Below are 17,756 nucleotides of genomic sequence, written 5' to 3'. Positions count from 1 at the left end.
TTACACTTTCTATCCACTAAGCCACCTGGCTGCCCTTCTGTGAACTTAAAAAAATAAACACTTTCATTACTATTTGAAAAAAAATGTAAAGGAAGTCTAGCAACACCAGATCTTGAATTATATTATATTATATTATAAAGCAGTAATGATAAAAACTAACCAGTACTGGCTAAGAAATAGAAAGGTAGATAAGTGGAACAGGACAGACATACAATAAACAGTTTCGTTTTGTTTTTAGCTTAAGTACCTATTTTATTTTTTAATTAATTTTTTCTGACACATGTAGAAACAATTTTTGACAATTGTTTTCTGACATTTTAGGACTCAGATTTTCTCCCTCTCTACCTTCCTCCCCATTTCAAAGTGGCAAAAAGTCTAATTTAGGTTATTCTAGTGCTTTCATGCAATAAATATATTGCTCATGCCATGACAGACGACGCATATCACATATATAGTAAAAAACAATTTGTGGGAAATAAAGTTGAAGTTGGCATACTTTGATCTGTAATCAGACTCCAACAGGTTCTTTTTGGGTCCCTTGTGGATATGTTGGTACCTTGCTTTGCTGATAGTAGTTAAGTCCTTTACAGTTGATCATTGTATATTTCTATTACTGAACACATTGTTCTCTTTGTGCTGCTTACTTCACTTTGCATTAATTCATATGCCTTTCCAAGTTTTTCTGAACTCGTCCAGTTCATCATTTTTTATGGTACAATAGTATTCATATACAATCATATACCATAAGTTCTCCATCTGATGGACAATCCCTCAGTTGCAACTACAAAAAGGGCTGCTAAAAATATTTTGATATAGGTGGATCCTTTCCCCTAATTTCTGATCTCTGTGGAATAAAGACCCTGTAGTGGTATTGCTGGGTCAAAGGGCATTCAGTTTTTTGTTTTGTTTTGTTTTTTAAACCCTTACCTTCTGTCTTGGAGCCAGTATTGGCTCCAAGTCAAAAGAGTGGTAAGGGCTAGGCAATGGTGGGCAAGTGACTTGCTCAGGGTCACACAGCTGGGAAGTGTCTGAGACGAAATTTGAACCTAGGACCTCCCATCTCTAAGCATGGCTCTCAATCCACTGAGCTACCCAGCTGCCCTCAAAGGGTATTCAGTTTTATAGCCTTTTGAGCATTGCTCTCCAGAATCAGTTCATACTTCCTCTAAAAGTATATTAACATCCTGTCCAACTTTTATCATTTTCCTTTTTGTTCACGTTAGTCAATCTGATAGCTGGGTAGTTACTGCTGCTCCAGAAACTCTTTGCCCATTATGATGGTAACTCCTCGAGCCATCACAAAAAAGTGTAAGGTCAGCTTCTTCCATAAGAATATCAGAAAGATCTTCTCTAGCCTTTTGTACTAGTTCTAATGTATCCTTACAAATGTGAAGGCTATCCCCTTCTAATGGAAGTTCTGGGATAAGAGTTGCTGGATTGATGGATTTACACTTATGGAAGGTTAAATTTTCATTTGTTAACAATGTAGCTTGGTACTGAGAGAGCCACTGAGAAGTAAAAGCCTGCAGATTTGCATTCCTCAGTGTGGTTTCAATTTGGTGCTGGGAATACAATCTGAGCTCCCCTCCCAGAACCAGCTTAGAACTCTTCCTAACCATCAGAGCTGCAGTAGCAATAATCTTCAAACAGGAAACCATTCCCTGGATAACTGGATCTAGAGTAGAACTGTAATATGCCACGGGTCATAAGCTGCTTCTTAAGTACTGTGTGAGCACTGCACAAGCTATTCCCTTATCCTCATGGATAAACAGATGAAAAGTCTTGTTGTGATCTGGAATGCCTAGTGCAGGAGAAGAAAGAATTGCTGCCTTTAGCTTCTCAATGGCATGCTTGTGTTCTTTTGTCAGCTTCAGTGGCTCTTTGATGTCTTTCCTGGTTAACTCTGTTAAAGGCTTTGGTATTAGAGAAAACCCAGGTATCCACTGTCTGCAGAAGCTAGTCATGCCAATTATTGCTCTTAACTGCTTCTTGGTCTTAGGTAAGCTGAGTTTTTTATATCCTCAATTCTCTTTTTTGATATACTTCTAGTTCCACCTTGCAATGTGAACCCTAAAAACTTGATTCTCTCTTTGACCCACTGAACTTTGTTTCTGGATATTCTATGTCCTCTTTTATACAGTTCTTCTACTAGATAAATGATATCTTTTTGACAGATATCTCCTGTTGGTGACATTAGCAGGATGTCATCTACATAATGCACCAATTTGCTTGCAGTGAAAGATATGGATTCAAGATCTTTTTGCAATATTTGACAGAAGATAGATGCAGAATTTTTGAATCTTTGGGGAAGACGACTCCATAATAATGTCTTGTTTTCCCAAGTGAATGCAAACAATCTTTGACTATCTTTGTGGATTGGAATACTAAAATATTCATTGGAAAGATCAATCACTGTGTACCACCTTGAGTTCGGTGTAATCCCTGCTATTATCTGTGATGGACTTGGAATAACTGCATGGATCTCTTCCACATATGCATTTATTGCTCTAAGATCTTGTACCATTCTCCACTGGATGTTACCATTAGCATCTAACTTTGACTTCTTGATTGGTAAGATAGGAGTATTAAATTCTGAAAAACCATGCACCAGTATGCCTTGATCTAATAGGTCTTGGATTATAGGTTTTATTCCAGCCACAGCCTCTTTGCTAAGTTTAAATTGAGGAATTCTAGGTGGTTGCATTCCTCCCTTCATCTTTATCTTCACTGGCTTAGCAGATAGGATCCTACCCACGTCTGATGAACTTCCGGCCCAGACTCCTACAGGTAGAGTATCTGGAATCTTGTATATGCTGTCTTGATCCGGAACTAAAATTGTGTGACCTTCTGCTATCCTATCTAAGCACAGGTTAGGATGATGTTTCAATGACCTTTTAGGCAGATGCAAATACAGTTCCCCATTTGGCTCACAATAAATTGTAGCTGCTAGTTTACATAGGATATCTCTACCTATGAGATTGTTTGGGCACAATGGTAACAATAAGAATTGATGGTCAAATTCTATTGGTCCCAACTTCATCATTTTTGGTTGAAACTTTGGTGCAGTTTGGGGTATGCCTGATGCTCCTTTCACTATGACTGAACCAAGCATCTCATACTCTCTAGGGAGATCCTTTAAACAACTTATATCTGCCCCTGTATCAATGATCCCACTGATACATTCTCCATTAATCTGGATAGTGATCAATGGCTCTTTATTGTCATTGTTGTTATGCAAAGGAAACATCTGTGTTTCTTCTTCCAGTGGCTGGATAATACTGGCTTCAGAATCTAATGCCTCTCTATTAGGAGGTTCATGGTAGTCACAAGAATTCACTTCCTGGAAAATGTCTACCTTCATGAGCAGTCCCTCTGTATCTGATTCTGCCCCTCCCCTTTGCTGCTTGTCTTCAGAGCCTAGAGGACAAAATGGCTTCTCCTGGATCACAGTTTGAAATGTGACAGTTCCTCCCACCATTCCAGGGCATTGTAAGTCTCCAGGGATAGGAATAGATGTATTTTCCTCCCCTCTCACCAAGACTTGAGGTCTCAGCCCTGTGTGTGTGGTAAGTTACAGGCACTCTTGGGTGATACTGCCTGTGGAAACCTCATTTTAAACCTGTTCATCTTTTTTACTCTGTCACTTGCTGGCTGCTTCGAAACCTCACTTGCTACATTGTATCTAGGCTCAAAACTCTCAGCCTCAGAGTTTAGACAGAACTGTATCTCTTTTGCTGTTGTTATGATGCTCTCTGAGCTAGAGGGTTGAGTCTGAAACTTTGTTTCTCTCTTGTCCTCCATTTTGATTCCAGGTGTTCCACTAAGTGATACATGTTTCTCTTTGGCTAAGCACTGCTCTAGGGGTTTGGAAATGTTTCCAAATCATTCCCCCAAGCTACTCCCATTGCTCAACATAGCTAATGATTGGCTACTCGCAACAATGTTATATTGACTTCCTAGCCCAAATTTTAAATCATTTGCCACTAGGTTTCTGTCAAAATCTTTCACTCCTTCCTCAGAAGTATGTGAAACTCCAGTGCTTCCCACAAGAGATTGTTCCTTCCCATAAATATCTCTATGCAAGTCTTTTATGTCATTTTCCAACTGTAAATCAGCAGTGGACTTCCTTCTATTCTCAAATGTGGTGTATTGATTTCCATCAATACTGTCCAGCATTAAAACATCAGCCTCATTCTTGTCTTTGAGCTTTTTGCTCTCTGTATTTGTCTTTTCTCTTTGTTGATGTGTATTATAGATTAACCTTCATTGTGAAACATTCCTTGGCCTTTTCCCTAACTTCAAAAATTTCTCCATTTCACCTAAAAGACGGTTTGTCTGACTTTTTGCAATCATGTTGGCAACAAGCTTGTGATTTTTGTGCTTTGCTTGCCCAATTATTATTATCATATGACTTCTTATATGAATCAGATCTATCCTTGCTGAAATCAATTTGCTTTCTGAACCTACATTCCCTTAGGAAATGGCCTGCTTTGTTGCATAGATAACACCTGGGAATTGACTTATTGGACCTCTTTTGTTTATAATAGTTAGTTTTGGGTTTAGACGCTCTATCTTTGGTAATTTGTAGAGCAAAATTCCGAAACTCCTCTCTATCTTGATCTCGTCTTGCCTCTTTCAATTGCCTTTTTAACTCCTGTATTGTCCTGTCTTTCTCTGAGTCCAGCTCATGTTTAATTTGTTGTTCTTTTTGCCTAGATTCATGAATGTACGTGGTATGTTTCCTGATTTCTTCTAATGACAATTCCTCCCATTGTGGACAACTCTGTCTAAAGTATATTTGTATAGGCACACTTGTTCCTTTTATAATTTGCCTCTTAATATGAGGTAAAGCCTCATCAGCTTGATCTGCTAAACCCTAGTAGATTTTCAGTTTTCCTTCAATCTATCTAGGAATAAACTTGGATGCTCTTCCTCAGATTGCCTCATCTTCTCAAACTTGCTCCAACCATTAGGATGCTTTCCATGAATTTTTACAGCTTCCAAAAGATCAGATCTACATTTAATTAAGTCTCTCATATTAGCCAGTGAGCTTAAATCAATTGTTGAATGGTCCCTAGGCCAGTCCATTAAATTTGCATTAGATCTTGTTTCATCTATGAATCTAGCCTTCTCACTGGGGGTAAAGAATTCATCAAGGACAAATTCAACGAATAGGAAGGATTAAATAAGCTAAAAGTCCTTTTTAATTCTTTAGCTACCTTATATGGTGAAAGGAAGAATTTGGGAAATCTTCTCAGCACCTCCAAATCCTGGGCTGTGAATGCCTTATAGGTCTTCATATTCACTGCCTCTCCATCAGCTCTAAACTGGGTTTGATCAATTATGGGTAGCAAGGTGACTGTAGCTGGTGCCATTGCTCCTTCTTCAGTTTGAGTAGCTGTCCCTGTTTCATTGTCATTGTCAGTCTCAGTTTGTGTACCAGCATTAACCATGTTCTTTTTATGCGTCAGTTTGTCTTTGGGAGAGTACATGCCTTCAATTATTTCAAGTTGAAAATGGTATGCCTATCCAATTCTTGTCCTAACCATATCTTATTATTGGTCTCTATAATCAGCTTCATCTATTCCTTCATTAGTGTGATCAAATCATCCTTGTCTGTTTTGCCTTCTCCAAATAACAGAAAGTATACTTTTTTCATTGCCATTAATGCCTGTATCATGGTAACTAAAGCTACTATCACCACTGGCAAGTAAGACAGAAACTCCACCAGGGTTATGGTTGAGTATTTATATGTATCATAGATGGTAACTAATTTCATCAAGTAATCTGGAATTATACAGAACCACAGTTTCATTACTCCCTGAGTAAATGAGTAAAGGAACATAGCCAAGGTACCCAAAATAAAAGAAACTCTTACTATCCCCATTATCTTTGCTCTTTCTACAGGTTCAAAGCCTGGCTTCACCAAAGACTGTTATAATAAACTACTAGATGTAAGTATGTAGATGTTGTATAGATGGAGAAGATGATATGACACCTCCCTCCTTTATAACATTGCCCAGGCAGGATCCTGCAGGTCAAAGGAAGATATCCCTTCAGGTCCCACCTGGGGTTGATTGATATTGTATAATGGGCTCTTTAGCTTGGTAAGGTTGGTATCTGACTGCGTATCTCCCTTCCCAAAGAAGCTATGAATAACCACTTCAGGAAGGTACTCTAAAAGCTTTGACTGTATTTAAACAAAGAGGGGATAATGGGATTGGATAGAGGTATTGGGAAACCCTAATTAATTTGGTAATGATAAACCCTTAAACTGTAGGCAGGTAATGAATGGTTAGCTTCTCTCTGGTCCAGCCTGGCCACAGCCACACCAGAATAGGCAAACTGCTGCTTGATGTTTCAGCTTCTTCTTTGCTAGATAATATACCTAACCAGTCTTTGGGATAACCACCCCTTTCCACCTTCTTCTCCTGCCCACTTCTTGGATCCCTCTTGGGCCCTGGGAAACCTAGATAACTAAGATGATTGATTTCTAATATCTAGGGGCAGTAGAATCAGAGATGATGGTCTGGGTTCAGGTTGATGATGTTAACAGGAACAAACAGGAGGAGCTTGCAAGGCCGAGCCCGCAAGTCTCCATCCTACAAAAGACCAGGATCCACTGATCTCAGGTCTCAGGGAAAGAAAGCACCCCTGCCAGGGCTGCCAGGGTATTTTATACCCCCCTGGGCCAACTGCTCTCTCTCCTGTTCTCACGGCCCCCTGGGAAAATTCCGATTCCAACGGATCCACCTGTCAATCACCAGTGTGGACTCCTGGCTCCCAGAGATTCAATATAACAGGTGGTATCTCAGGATTGCTTAAATTTTCATTTCTTTAATAAATAATGATTTGGAGCATTTTTTCATTTGACTATAGATATTTTAAATTTCTTCTTCAGAGAACTGCCTGTTTATATCCTTTGATTATTCTTCAATTGAAGAAATAACAAACAGTTATAAAAGATTATATTTACCTTTGTATTTGATAAAAGTAAAGATCCAAGTTTTTGGAATGAGAATTCTTTATTTGGTAGAAATTGTTGGGAAAATTGGAAAGCTGTCTAGCAGAAATATCTTATGACATTTACCAAAATAAGATCAAAATGGATACATGACCCAGGCATAAAGGGGGATATCATATACAAATTAGAAGAATAGGGAACTGTTATAGGTAACTTACAGGTTAGAGGTAGATTTAGGATAAGTAAGCACACAGTCCAAACTGAAAAAGCCGAAGCCTGGCTGAGAGTGAGAACATTCTAACTTAGAATGTTTTGGAGGGGTTTGTACAGTGACTTGGCTGCAGTTGGCAGAGAAGGAGTTTGCCTCGGAGTGTATAGATGTGGCATCTGATCAACCAAGCCTGTGAACAGATCTTGAGATCTCATGAAGAAGAGATTTGGCTTCAAGCAAATCCTAGGTTGAGTGACTGCATTTCTGCTGTTGGTGGACAAGAAGGAAGACTCTTTTACTCCCTAGTCCTATTTAAATTACTTGCTGTGACAGAAGAGTTCCTGGGTCCAAAATTACATCTGGAAGTCACTGTGGACATGTTGTGTGAGATTCCCAATATCCCCTATCTCACTCCAGCTCAGCCATTGCTGGCTGTCTATTATTTAGTGTAGGATAGCCACTCAGAGCCAAAATTCTGTGGCAGTTAGTAACAACCCTGAGAAGTTAGAAATCCACTTCCTCCTATCCCATCCTTAGAAAACCATTAAACTGGACTTGTATAAAACTTCCTTGTTATTCTCTTCCCCCAGCCACCAAGAACCCACAGAGTTTTTAACTCTTTTAACCTTGACTTCAGTGAATGTCAGTTACTGTTTGTTTACCCCAGCTAAGATACATTGTGTTTTTGGTCTTTCTCATTCATTCCCAATTCTCATTCATGTCTCCACTCCCCAGAGTTTCCATTGTTTATTACCCTTTCCCCAAATTGCTGGGCAGTTTTTCTTTTTTCCAGAACACATTACCTATCAGATTAATGGATAGGAGAAGAATTTATGAATAAATAAGAGATAGATATTAAATGGGTGTAAAATGGATATTGAATACATTCAATTGAAAATTTATACAATTAAAATTAATGTAGTCAAGATTAGAAGGAAGTTGGGGAAAATTTTTATAGACAGTTTCAGGGATAGAGTTCCCATATCTAAAATATATAAAGAACTTTGTCAAACCTATTCCTCACTTGATAAATGGTCAAAAGAAATGAGCAGACAGTTTTTGGATGAAGAAATAAATCAAAACTATGCATAACTATATAACCCTCTAAATCTTTGTTATTAGAGAAATTAAGATTAAAATTCTCTGGAGACTATTTTAATTTATAATTATTTATTAAACTATAAAAAGTGGTCTAGAGAAAGAAAAGACATCAGTCTCGTGTGGCAGGCTGTTCCCTTCCAAAAGCCTCCTCCTTCAGCTGGCTGTGTCAGCTTCTCAGTCAGACCTCAAGCACACTCAGGTGCTTTCCTGGGCAACCTGGAGCCCAATGTGCACAGCTCTCCTAGCTATCTCCCCCAGTCAGCTGTGAGGCTATAGGGACACCAACACTGTGCTAGGGACCCCCTCTCCCTGTGGTTCCAAGGCAAAACAGACCTACTTTTTTCCCCTAGTCCCATTTAAGCTACTTGTGATATCATTTTTCTGAGTCTCTATGATTTGGTGGACTCCAACGTTAGTCCAGCTAAGAGATGGGTCTTCTGAACCCCAGGATTCTTGAGGAACAAAAGGCAAGTACTTCTGGACTCCAGAGAGCCACAAGACCTCTGGCATCCCCACAGAGGGTCTCCAACTATCTTAAGTAGTATATTGACAGATAAGCACCAGGCTTTGTTCTTAATTTAATCAAAGGGTGGGATTGAATTGCAATTTAATTCAATCAGAGAGTAGGTTATTTCAAAACTCAATATGAATCCCTCCCTTTTTAAAATTTAAAGTCAAGGGGGCAGCTGGGTAGCTCAGTGGATTGAGAACCAGGCCTATAGTTGGGAGGCCCTAGGTTCAAATCTGGCCTCAGACACTTCCCAGCTGTGTGACCCTGGGAAAGTCACTCGATCCCCCATTGCCTAGCCCTTACCACTCTTCTGCCTTGACAATTTCTTTCCAATACTATGTTTTGGCTCCAAGACGGATGGTAAGGGCTTAAAAAAAACAAATAAATTAAATTACATGCCAATCTTAGAGAACCAATAAAAAGGGTACAGCTAGTTGTTAAATTCTCACAAAATACAAATCAAAACAATTCTGAGATATCATTTTACCACCTATTCAGACAGGCTAAAATGATAAAAGGGCAAAATGACAAATGTTGGAGGGGATGTGGAAAAATGGGGACACCAATACACTATTGGTGGAAATGTGAACTGATCCTGTGGTGGAAACCAGAAATAAAGAGAGAAGGGAATGTTGGGGAATGCAGAAAACCCATAAGTTTCAGAGGATGGCAGGATTCCCCTAAACAGGACTGACCAAAGAAGACCATTCCTGATGACCATCTATAAATGAATAAAGATGCCATTTGTGTTCTATCCTTCTGAGATCTGCATATCTGAAACCAACCCAGGCCTTCCTGCCCCCACCCCCCACCCCCCAGTCACCTGCCCTTGTCAGTCACAATGTTAACTTCAGGCCCCTCAAAAAATTATCCATCCTTGAGGTCACATTACCAACCCCAAATCCTTCTCAAAGTCCCCCTCCCATTGTCACTTGTAAGTCATATCCTCTGCCCCTTTGTTTGCCAAGTATTCAGCTCTCTCGTGAAACTAATAAAAACTCTATTTTTTGTCACTTCAGGCAGGTAGATTCCCACCGAAGAGCTGCATTCCAGCCATCAATCTCTAATAAATATTTTAACTTTATTGGGATGTCTTTGTAACTTTTTAGGTGGAAAATCATTGTGAATCAGAACAGCTCTCACCATAACAGATCCAACCATTTTGGAAAACAATCTATAATTTTTATGCTGAGAGTTATAAAACTGTGTATACCCTTTGACCCAGCAATACTGCTACTGGGTTTATTTCCTAAGTTGATTAGGGAAAAAGGAAAATAACCTATATATTCTAAAATATTTATAGCAGCTCTTTTTGTGGTGACAAAAAATTGTAAACTGAAGGAATATTCGTCAATTGGGGAATGGCTAAACAACTTGTGGCATATGTCTGTGACTGAATACTACTGCACCACAAAAAAAGATGAATAGGTTAATTTTGGGAAAACATGGGAAGACCTACATGAAATTATGAAGCGTAAACTGAGTAGAACCAAAAGAACATTATATACAGCAACAGAAATATTGTTTGAAGAATGATTTGTGTATGTCTACCTCCAGAGAAAGAATTGATAAACAGCTTTATATATACATATATCTTTTGTCAAAAGATACCTTCTCTAATGATGGAAGGGAAGGCAGGAAGTCAATTGGGTATTTTAAAGTAAAAAACAAATACAATTTAAAAATAACAAAGTTCTAAGGAGCATTTTAAGTCATCTAGCCCAAACCCCTCATTTTATAGGTGAGAAGACTGAGATTTATTGATTTGCCTGAGAATTAGGAATAAGTGGTAAAGCCAGGATTCAAATCCAGGTCTTCTGACTCCAAATCTAGCATTCTTTCCACTACACTCTAGTTTGTCCTTCAGGTAATGTAGCAGGAAAATGGTCAGCTGGGGCCAGTTCCAAAATACTGTGCGCACACACACACACACACACACACACACACACACACACACACAAAGGGACTCTTCTTTCTACAACCACATGAAACTTTGAGAAATCCTGTGAATTACAGTCTGGAAGTCAAGAGAGGAGATGCTCAGTACTTACAGTCTAAGAGTCCTAAAAAAGCAAAAGATCTTGTCTACAGAGTTGCCAGACAGTAGGAGGCCCTCTACCTCATCATTAGAAATCTTATAATTAAAACTAATATATTACCTTCCAACTATTTATAATGAAACACATAACTTACCCAGTCCCTATACTCAGTTATAGCAAGAGTGGGCCCAAATGGCTGTCCAGGCCCTTCTTCCCATCCTTCTCCACGGTCTCCTGGATGGTATCACTCTCTTCTCTATGGCTCCACTTATCATGGGTAAATTTCAGGAGAAATTTACACCTGTTTGCCTTGGCTACTACTTCCTAATGTGTGCTGTTACATCCATTATAATGTAAGTTCTTTGAGGGAAGAGGTTATTTTTGCTTTTGTGAATTCTCTGAGAGGCCTATGGTAAGGATTCAATGCATTCAAATCTACACATGGAGGGATAAATATTTGCAACACCTAGCATAAAATAATAAAATTTTCTTTATAACGCAAGTCTGATCATGTCATTTCCCTACTTGATTTATTCCAGTGGATTCCAAGTGGAAAGGGGGTATAGGATCCCTTAGACATCCCAAGTCTCCAGAGGAATCCCAGGTCAGAAAGAGTAGGTGAGGAATTCCTTGATCCTGGACTCTAGGAAAGCTGGTAGTGGAAGAAAGCTGGCCCTGGTGGCAACTGTATAAGCAAAAGATTCTCAGAGATACGTTTCCTTGTTTAGGTGCATTCCCTCTTGTTTTATAAGGGTTTTAGCATGGACGTGTACCTTCTGTTTGCATCTTAAACATCATTCTCTGAGATATGCAACTCACCTTCCTTTATGATCAGGGCCCAATATCATAAACAATTTATACTAGTGCTTCTACTCCAGATATCAAGACCCCTCACATAGGAATGTCACCTAATCCTCCTTGGTTGTCCCCCTACCCACCTTCCTTTCCAGGTTATATAGTCTATTCCTTTAAGGTACAAAAATCCTGGAACCCTTCTCCCCAGAGGAGGTAGACTTCACCTGCACCTGCCTCCTGAACATTCATTCAATAAATTCCTATTTTTAAAGATTCATTGGAGCCTGGTAAGTCTTTAAGTGGGTACCATCCCAAACCAGATAATATCAAGCTCTCCCACAACAGTTACCTCCAGGATCAAATATGAAATGCTTTGGTTGGCATTCAAAGCCCTTCATAACCTAGCCTCCTTCTACTTTTCCAATCTTAGACCTTATTCCTTAATACATACTCTTTGATCCAGTGGCACTGGCCTCCCTCTTGGCTTTTTGATGAACAAGACATTCAATTTTTTGATTTTGTATAATTTCTCTGGTTGTCCACCATACCTGGAATGCTCTCTCCTCTGCTCCACTTATTGATCACTCTGGCTTCAAGACCCAACTAAAATCTCATCTTTTACAAGCAGCTTTTCCCAATCCCTCTTCTAATGCCTTCTTTTATTAATTATTTCCTACTTGTCCTGTACATAGATTGCTTTGCCTACTGCAATATTTGTTTTGTAATATTTAACACTAGCCTGTACCTGTTTTCTTTCTCTTGGTACCCTAAAGTCAATCTTGAATTTTAAAGGTAAAGTTTCATATTGAGTTTGAAAATAGCCCATTCTCCGACTGAGGTTACAGTTCAACTTTGCCCCTTTGATTAAATTAAGAGAGAAGGCCGATACCTTATTCTGTCAACAAACTCCTTAAGGGGAATGGATGCATGTACACTCTGGAGGGACACTTGAGGCTTTATATATAAGGAAACCAAGGCAAACAGGTTTAAATAACTTGTGCAAGATCACACAGCCAATAAATGACTAAGATGATATTTGAATTCATCTTCCTGGCTCTAGGCCCAACATTTGTTCGTAGACTATATGTGTAGTCATGTTGGCTCTTGCCTTGCTTAGGAGCAAAATTAATTATTATTGACCTTTCTTATTGACCATGACCTTTAAGCTGACTTTTTGTGCAGTTAAGTTCTATAGTTGAAGTTGTCAGGAGCAGTGAATAGTTTCTCACTGTGGATTTTTTTTTTTAATCATTATTCTGTCTTATGTGGAATTCAGGGTTTTGCTGGAATAGATGTGAAGGATCAGGTTATCTTGCTTCCTATTTAGGCAATCTTTTTTGCAGAATATCTTCCTCATTGAACATCCATTTAGGGCCTACTATATTTCAGGTGTTGTGCTAGGTGGCTCCCTGGCACCACAAAGCTGCTTGTTCTTATCTCACCTGACTCATGGTATCTAGAAGACCCATCTCAGATCCAGAGTGAGGTCAGCCAAATCAGGCCTTAGAAAAGTGATGTCGCAAGGAGCATAAAATTAGACTGGGCAAAGGAAACAGCTCTTTTAAGTCTTGGAATAGAGAGAAGAGGTGCCTAGGTAAGCATTAGCATGCCAGTAGTGTGGCCATGCAGCTGGTTGGGGGGAGATGGCTAGCCAGTAAAGGTTGCCCAAGAGAGTGCCCCAGAGCGCCTAAGGTCTGGAAGCTCAGCTGGGGGAGGAAGATTGTGAAGGGAACAGCTTGTCACATGTCTAAGTACCTTTTCTTTCTCTGGCCCACTTTTTATTATTTAATAAATAATTATAAATTAAGATACAGTCTCCAGAGAATTTTAATCTTAACAATCTGCATGTTGTCTCCCACACTGGATAGTAAACTCCTTAAGTGCAGCTACTTAAGAGCAAGAACCATCTTTTGACTCTTTGATCTACATACCTGGCAGATAATATTGATATGCAGATTTAAAAATTATGTGCATAATAGATATGTAATTAAATCCATGGCAGCGGAAATGAGATCACCAAGTAGGACCCAGGACAGAACCCTGTGGGCCACCTACAATTACAGGGTTTCAAATGAATGAAGATCTAGAAAAGGAGACTAAGGAGTGGTCAGATAGGCAAGAGAAGCAGGAGAAAATGGTGTTCTGAAAACCTAGAGAACATCAAGAATAGGATAATCAACCATATCAAAGGCTTTAGAGGCTGAAAATGAGGATTGAAAAAAGGCCATCGGATTTGGCACTTATAGGATCATTCATAAATTTGGAGAGCAGTTTCTGTGTAATGATTAGGTCAGAAGCCAGATTGTAAATGGTTAAAAAGAGAGCAAGAGGAGAGAAAGCAGAGGCATAAACTGTTTTTGAAGAGTTTGCTTTAAAGGGCAGAAGAAAAATAATAGTTAGCAGGGATGGAAAGATCAAGAAGGGTCAGGACTGAGGAGACATGGGCATGTTTGCAGGTGATAGGAAATGAGTCAGTACACAAGGAAAGATTGAAAATAAGTGACAGAGGGGCAGCTAGGTGTCCCAGTGGATAGAGCCAGGCCTGGAAAAGGGAAGTCCTGGGTTTAAATCTGACCTCATACTTCCTAGCTGTGTGACCCTCGGCAAGTCACTTTACCACAACTGCTCAGCCCTTACCATTCTTCTGCCTTGGAACCAATACTTAGTATCCATTCTGAGTCAGAAGATAAGGATTAAAATGGGGAGGATAGAATCAACTGCTTGAGCAAGTAGACGGTTTTGGCTTATTAAGGAGGAAGGCCACCTCATCAGCTAAGTGAGGTGAAAGAGATAGTGGTGAAAAGCATATGAGTGACAGAAGGGAGAAGATCAAGTTCATAGCAAATGGCTTCAATTTTTTCTGTAAAATATGATGCAAAGGTAGAGGGACAGGGAGAATCATGGGAAGCTTGAGGAGAGATGAAAACATTTAGAAAAACCACTGTGGAGAAAGGGATAGTGCATTGAAGAGGGAGATTCTAACATTCTAGTAGGAGACTCATATCCAATGAATTCCCAATTTGGGAACAGTAAACTTCTTCAAATCTGCTTTTACTTAAAGGCTGAGTTTTTAGTATAAGATGTAAAAAAAAGAGAAGGAAGGAAGGAAGGAAGGAAGGAAGGAAGGAAGGAAGGAAGGAAAGAAAGAAGGCAAGAAAGGAGGGACACTGTCATTTTCTAAAACTTCTGTTTTATTTATTCAGAGCCAAGTCCACTTCAGTGGGGATATGGTTCCTCTTTCAATCCAGAGCCACTGATGAATGTGTTGGTTTTTTATCAAATCTCCTGGTCAGCACATAGTTGATTTAGGGAGAGTACAGTGTTAATCCCTCTCAGCTAGAGCTACAAGGTGTGTATCAATCTCTGATTCTGAGAGAATCCTAGAAGGCAAAGGGGAAAGAATTAAATGCTTAAGCATTGGTTAAAAAAAAAAACAACACAAAAAAACTATCAAATAATCTAATGTGTTTTCCTAAAGTCTGTTTCTAAAAGAAACACTTAAAAATTTAGTAAAGCTAGGCAATACGACTATAATTTATGACAAGACCTAAAGTGACTAAAAAAAAAAAAAAATAAAGGTAAAACTAGTCACAAGGTAAAAAGTCCCTACAACTGTAAGAGATGAAAAGTAAAAATGTCAACAGCAATGTTTGGGAGGAAAAAGTAATGTTCTATGGCTTTTTGGTAAGAGAATTAAGAATTTTTTCAAATGGCTACTTCATCATTTAAATTTAAAGTATACAGAGAGTATATCAAGTGTTGAATATTGTAAAGAAGATGAATCCTACTATTTATGAAATTAAGACAGCTGGTCTTTAGGGAAAAAAAGCAAAAACTGAGGCAGTGCTTTTTTTGATAGGCATTGAAAAATGAAACATTGCCAATCACTTAAACCTAATTAAAACAAATTATTAACATTTTCAATTTAAGTACCTTAGGATAACATCTTGAGTCACAAAAAGATTACTGATTACTACTTTCTCTTGGCTATTAACTTGAATTCAGTATTTTAAAGTTTGATTTAAAAAAAAAAAAGAGTACTCTATACAGAGTTGCTCAAAAGTGAAAGAAAATTGGAAAAAATGTTTTCAGTAAGTCATCAAGCAGGTTTGGCAGATTTTTTTCAGGCACTGAAGAAAAGCAGTCACATATAATTCAAAGTATCTTCCCTCTCAAATTTTCTGATCCAGCATTAACTGGGTCAAAAAAATAGTTTCTACTGTAGTTTAATCTAACTTTAGAAAAGGAGGATCATTCATATATACTTTCAAGTAAATGAACATGACTGAAAACATAACTCACCTGAACTTAGGGTTTTCAACTGTAACTACTCCAACTTCTAATTCTGAAGGTTTGAAATCAATGGATAGAACAGTAGACAGGCATGTTATTGCTGTCTGCAAGAAAAATATCATATATGTGAGACTATACATTTTAACAGTTCATCATTTTTACATTTTATCTGATTTTATTTTTATAACAACCTTGAGATAAGCAGAGTAGGGCTTATTAACCATTTTACAGATGAAAAAATAATTCATGGTCACTTGTCAAAAGTCAGCGTAGTGGAAGAACTGCAGGAGAGGAAACATATAAGAAAAGCAACTGCTTGAACGCATGGGTCGGGGTGGACATGATTGGGGATGTGGACTTGAAACTACCACACCAATGCATCCACCAACAATTTGGAAATAGGTCTTGATCAAGGACACATGACAAAACCAGTGGAAATGTGCGTTGGCCATGGGTGGGGGGAGTGTGGGGGGTGAAGGGGAAAGTAGGAGCATGAATCATGTAACCATGTTAAAAATGATTATTAATAAATGTTTAAATTTAAAAAAAAAAGTCAGCGTAGTGATGGAACAATATCCTGTGCTTTTCTTTCTGATTTGTCAGGCACTCCTTCTCCCCCAAACAAACAAACAACTAGTATTGGAACCTCATGCCCAAGCATTGAATAAGAAGCAAAAAGGGGAAAGAAGAAGAAAAAAAAGGAGGGAGACCTAGAAAACTCTTTCCAATACTTCACCAAACCCATGTGGCCATGACTCTACTGATTATTAATCCTGGGCTCCTTCCACTACACCTCACTTCCTTCTTTGGTTTTTACCATTGATTTATTAATTATTTTCTATAGATTTCAAAGGTCTTCTCATTTATTCTAAGGTGAAACTCAAATCAAAATCAATTCCCTAATGAAAAAATACTTTCCTGACAAGGCTAGGTTCCTATTAACTCAATTCAAAATAAACTGTTTAACACGACAAATAATTTTCAATGATGTAAAAGTTTCAGTCAAATTCACATATTTAAAAGTTACACATAGAAGAGACTTCATATATCTTCAGATGAGATACTCATCTCTACAGAGCTGGACTGCATTTCTGATATGGCTTCAAAGCTATGTTTAAAAATAATAGCAGTTCACATTTATAAAGTACTTTTTAAAAATAGTAAGCATTTGCCCCCAACAACCCTGGAAGGTAACTGATATATTATGACTATTTTGCTTTATGAAGAGACTAAGGCATAGGGAGGTTAAGAGACTTGCTACAAGTTACATCTAGCAAATACTGATACAGAAACTCAAATTCTGTTCTGACTCTTGATTTTTTCATTCCCTTCTCCCAGGAACAACAGTTTGGGATTCCTCTTACCAAAATTCCTTAAATGAAAGAGCACTATTTTCCTTTCCAAATATCATTACTAATATTTACATTTAGTATTTCTTCTATAACTTATTAATATTATCATACACGGCATATTGGCTTTCATATAGGTCCCATTTTTTTATCATGAGTTCTTTAGGATAGATTTGGATCATGTATTGCTGAGAATAGCTGTTCATTGTATAGTATTCCTGTCATGGTGTTCTCCTAGTTCCACTTATTTTTATTTTCTCTGCATCAGTTCATGTAAGTCTTTCCAAGTTTTCTGAGCTCCTTCTGCTTGTCATTTCTTACAGCACAACAGTGTAACAGTAATGTAACAACCATTACAACCATATACTGTAACTTACTCAGCCATTCCCCAATTAAAGAGTATCCCTTCACTTTCCAAATCTTTGCCCACCTAAAAAAAGAACTGCTTTAAATATTTTTGTACATAAAGGTCCTTCCACAGCCTGATATTCTA

General features: G+C 38.3%; 1 protein-coding gene across 2 annotated transcripts in view; it reads right to left on the bottom strand.

Annotated features, from left to right (window-relative positions):
* Positions 1 to 14,794: 14,794 nt before the first annotated feature.
* Positions 14,795 to 17,756, bottom strand: part of PSMA6 (proteasome 20S subunit alpha 6) — a 44,946-nt gene continuing 41,984 nt past the window's right edge. For both annotated transcript variants that reach the window (XM_044664763.1, XM_044664762.1), the window contains exons 6-7: positions 15,924 to 16,018; positions 14,795 to 15,001 (exon numbers count right to left, since the gene is read on the bottom strand). In XM_044664763.1, the coding sequence (XP_044520698.1) occupies positions 14,944 to 15,001; positions 15,924 to 16,018 (153 nt within the window). In that variant the 3' untranslated portion in view covers positions 14,795 to 14,943. The remainder of the gene's footprint in view (positions 15,002 to 15,923; positions 16,019 to 17,756) is intronic.

The sequence above is a fragment of the Gracilinanus agilis genome, chromosome 2 (genome assembly GCF_016433145.1).
Source record: "Gracilinanus agilis isolate LMUSP501 chromosome 2, AgileGrace, whole genome shotgun sequence".
Classification (NCBI taxonomy): domain Eukaryota; kingdom Metazoa; phylum Chordata; class Mammalia; order Didelphimorphia; family Didelphidae; genus Gracilinanus; species Gracilinanus agilis.
The sequence above is the reverse complement of the archived record's forward strand: the minus strand, read 5'-3'. Positions and strand labels throughout refer to the sequence as shown.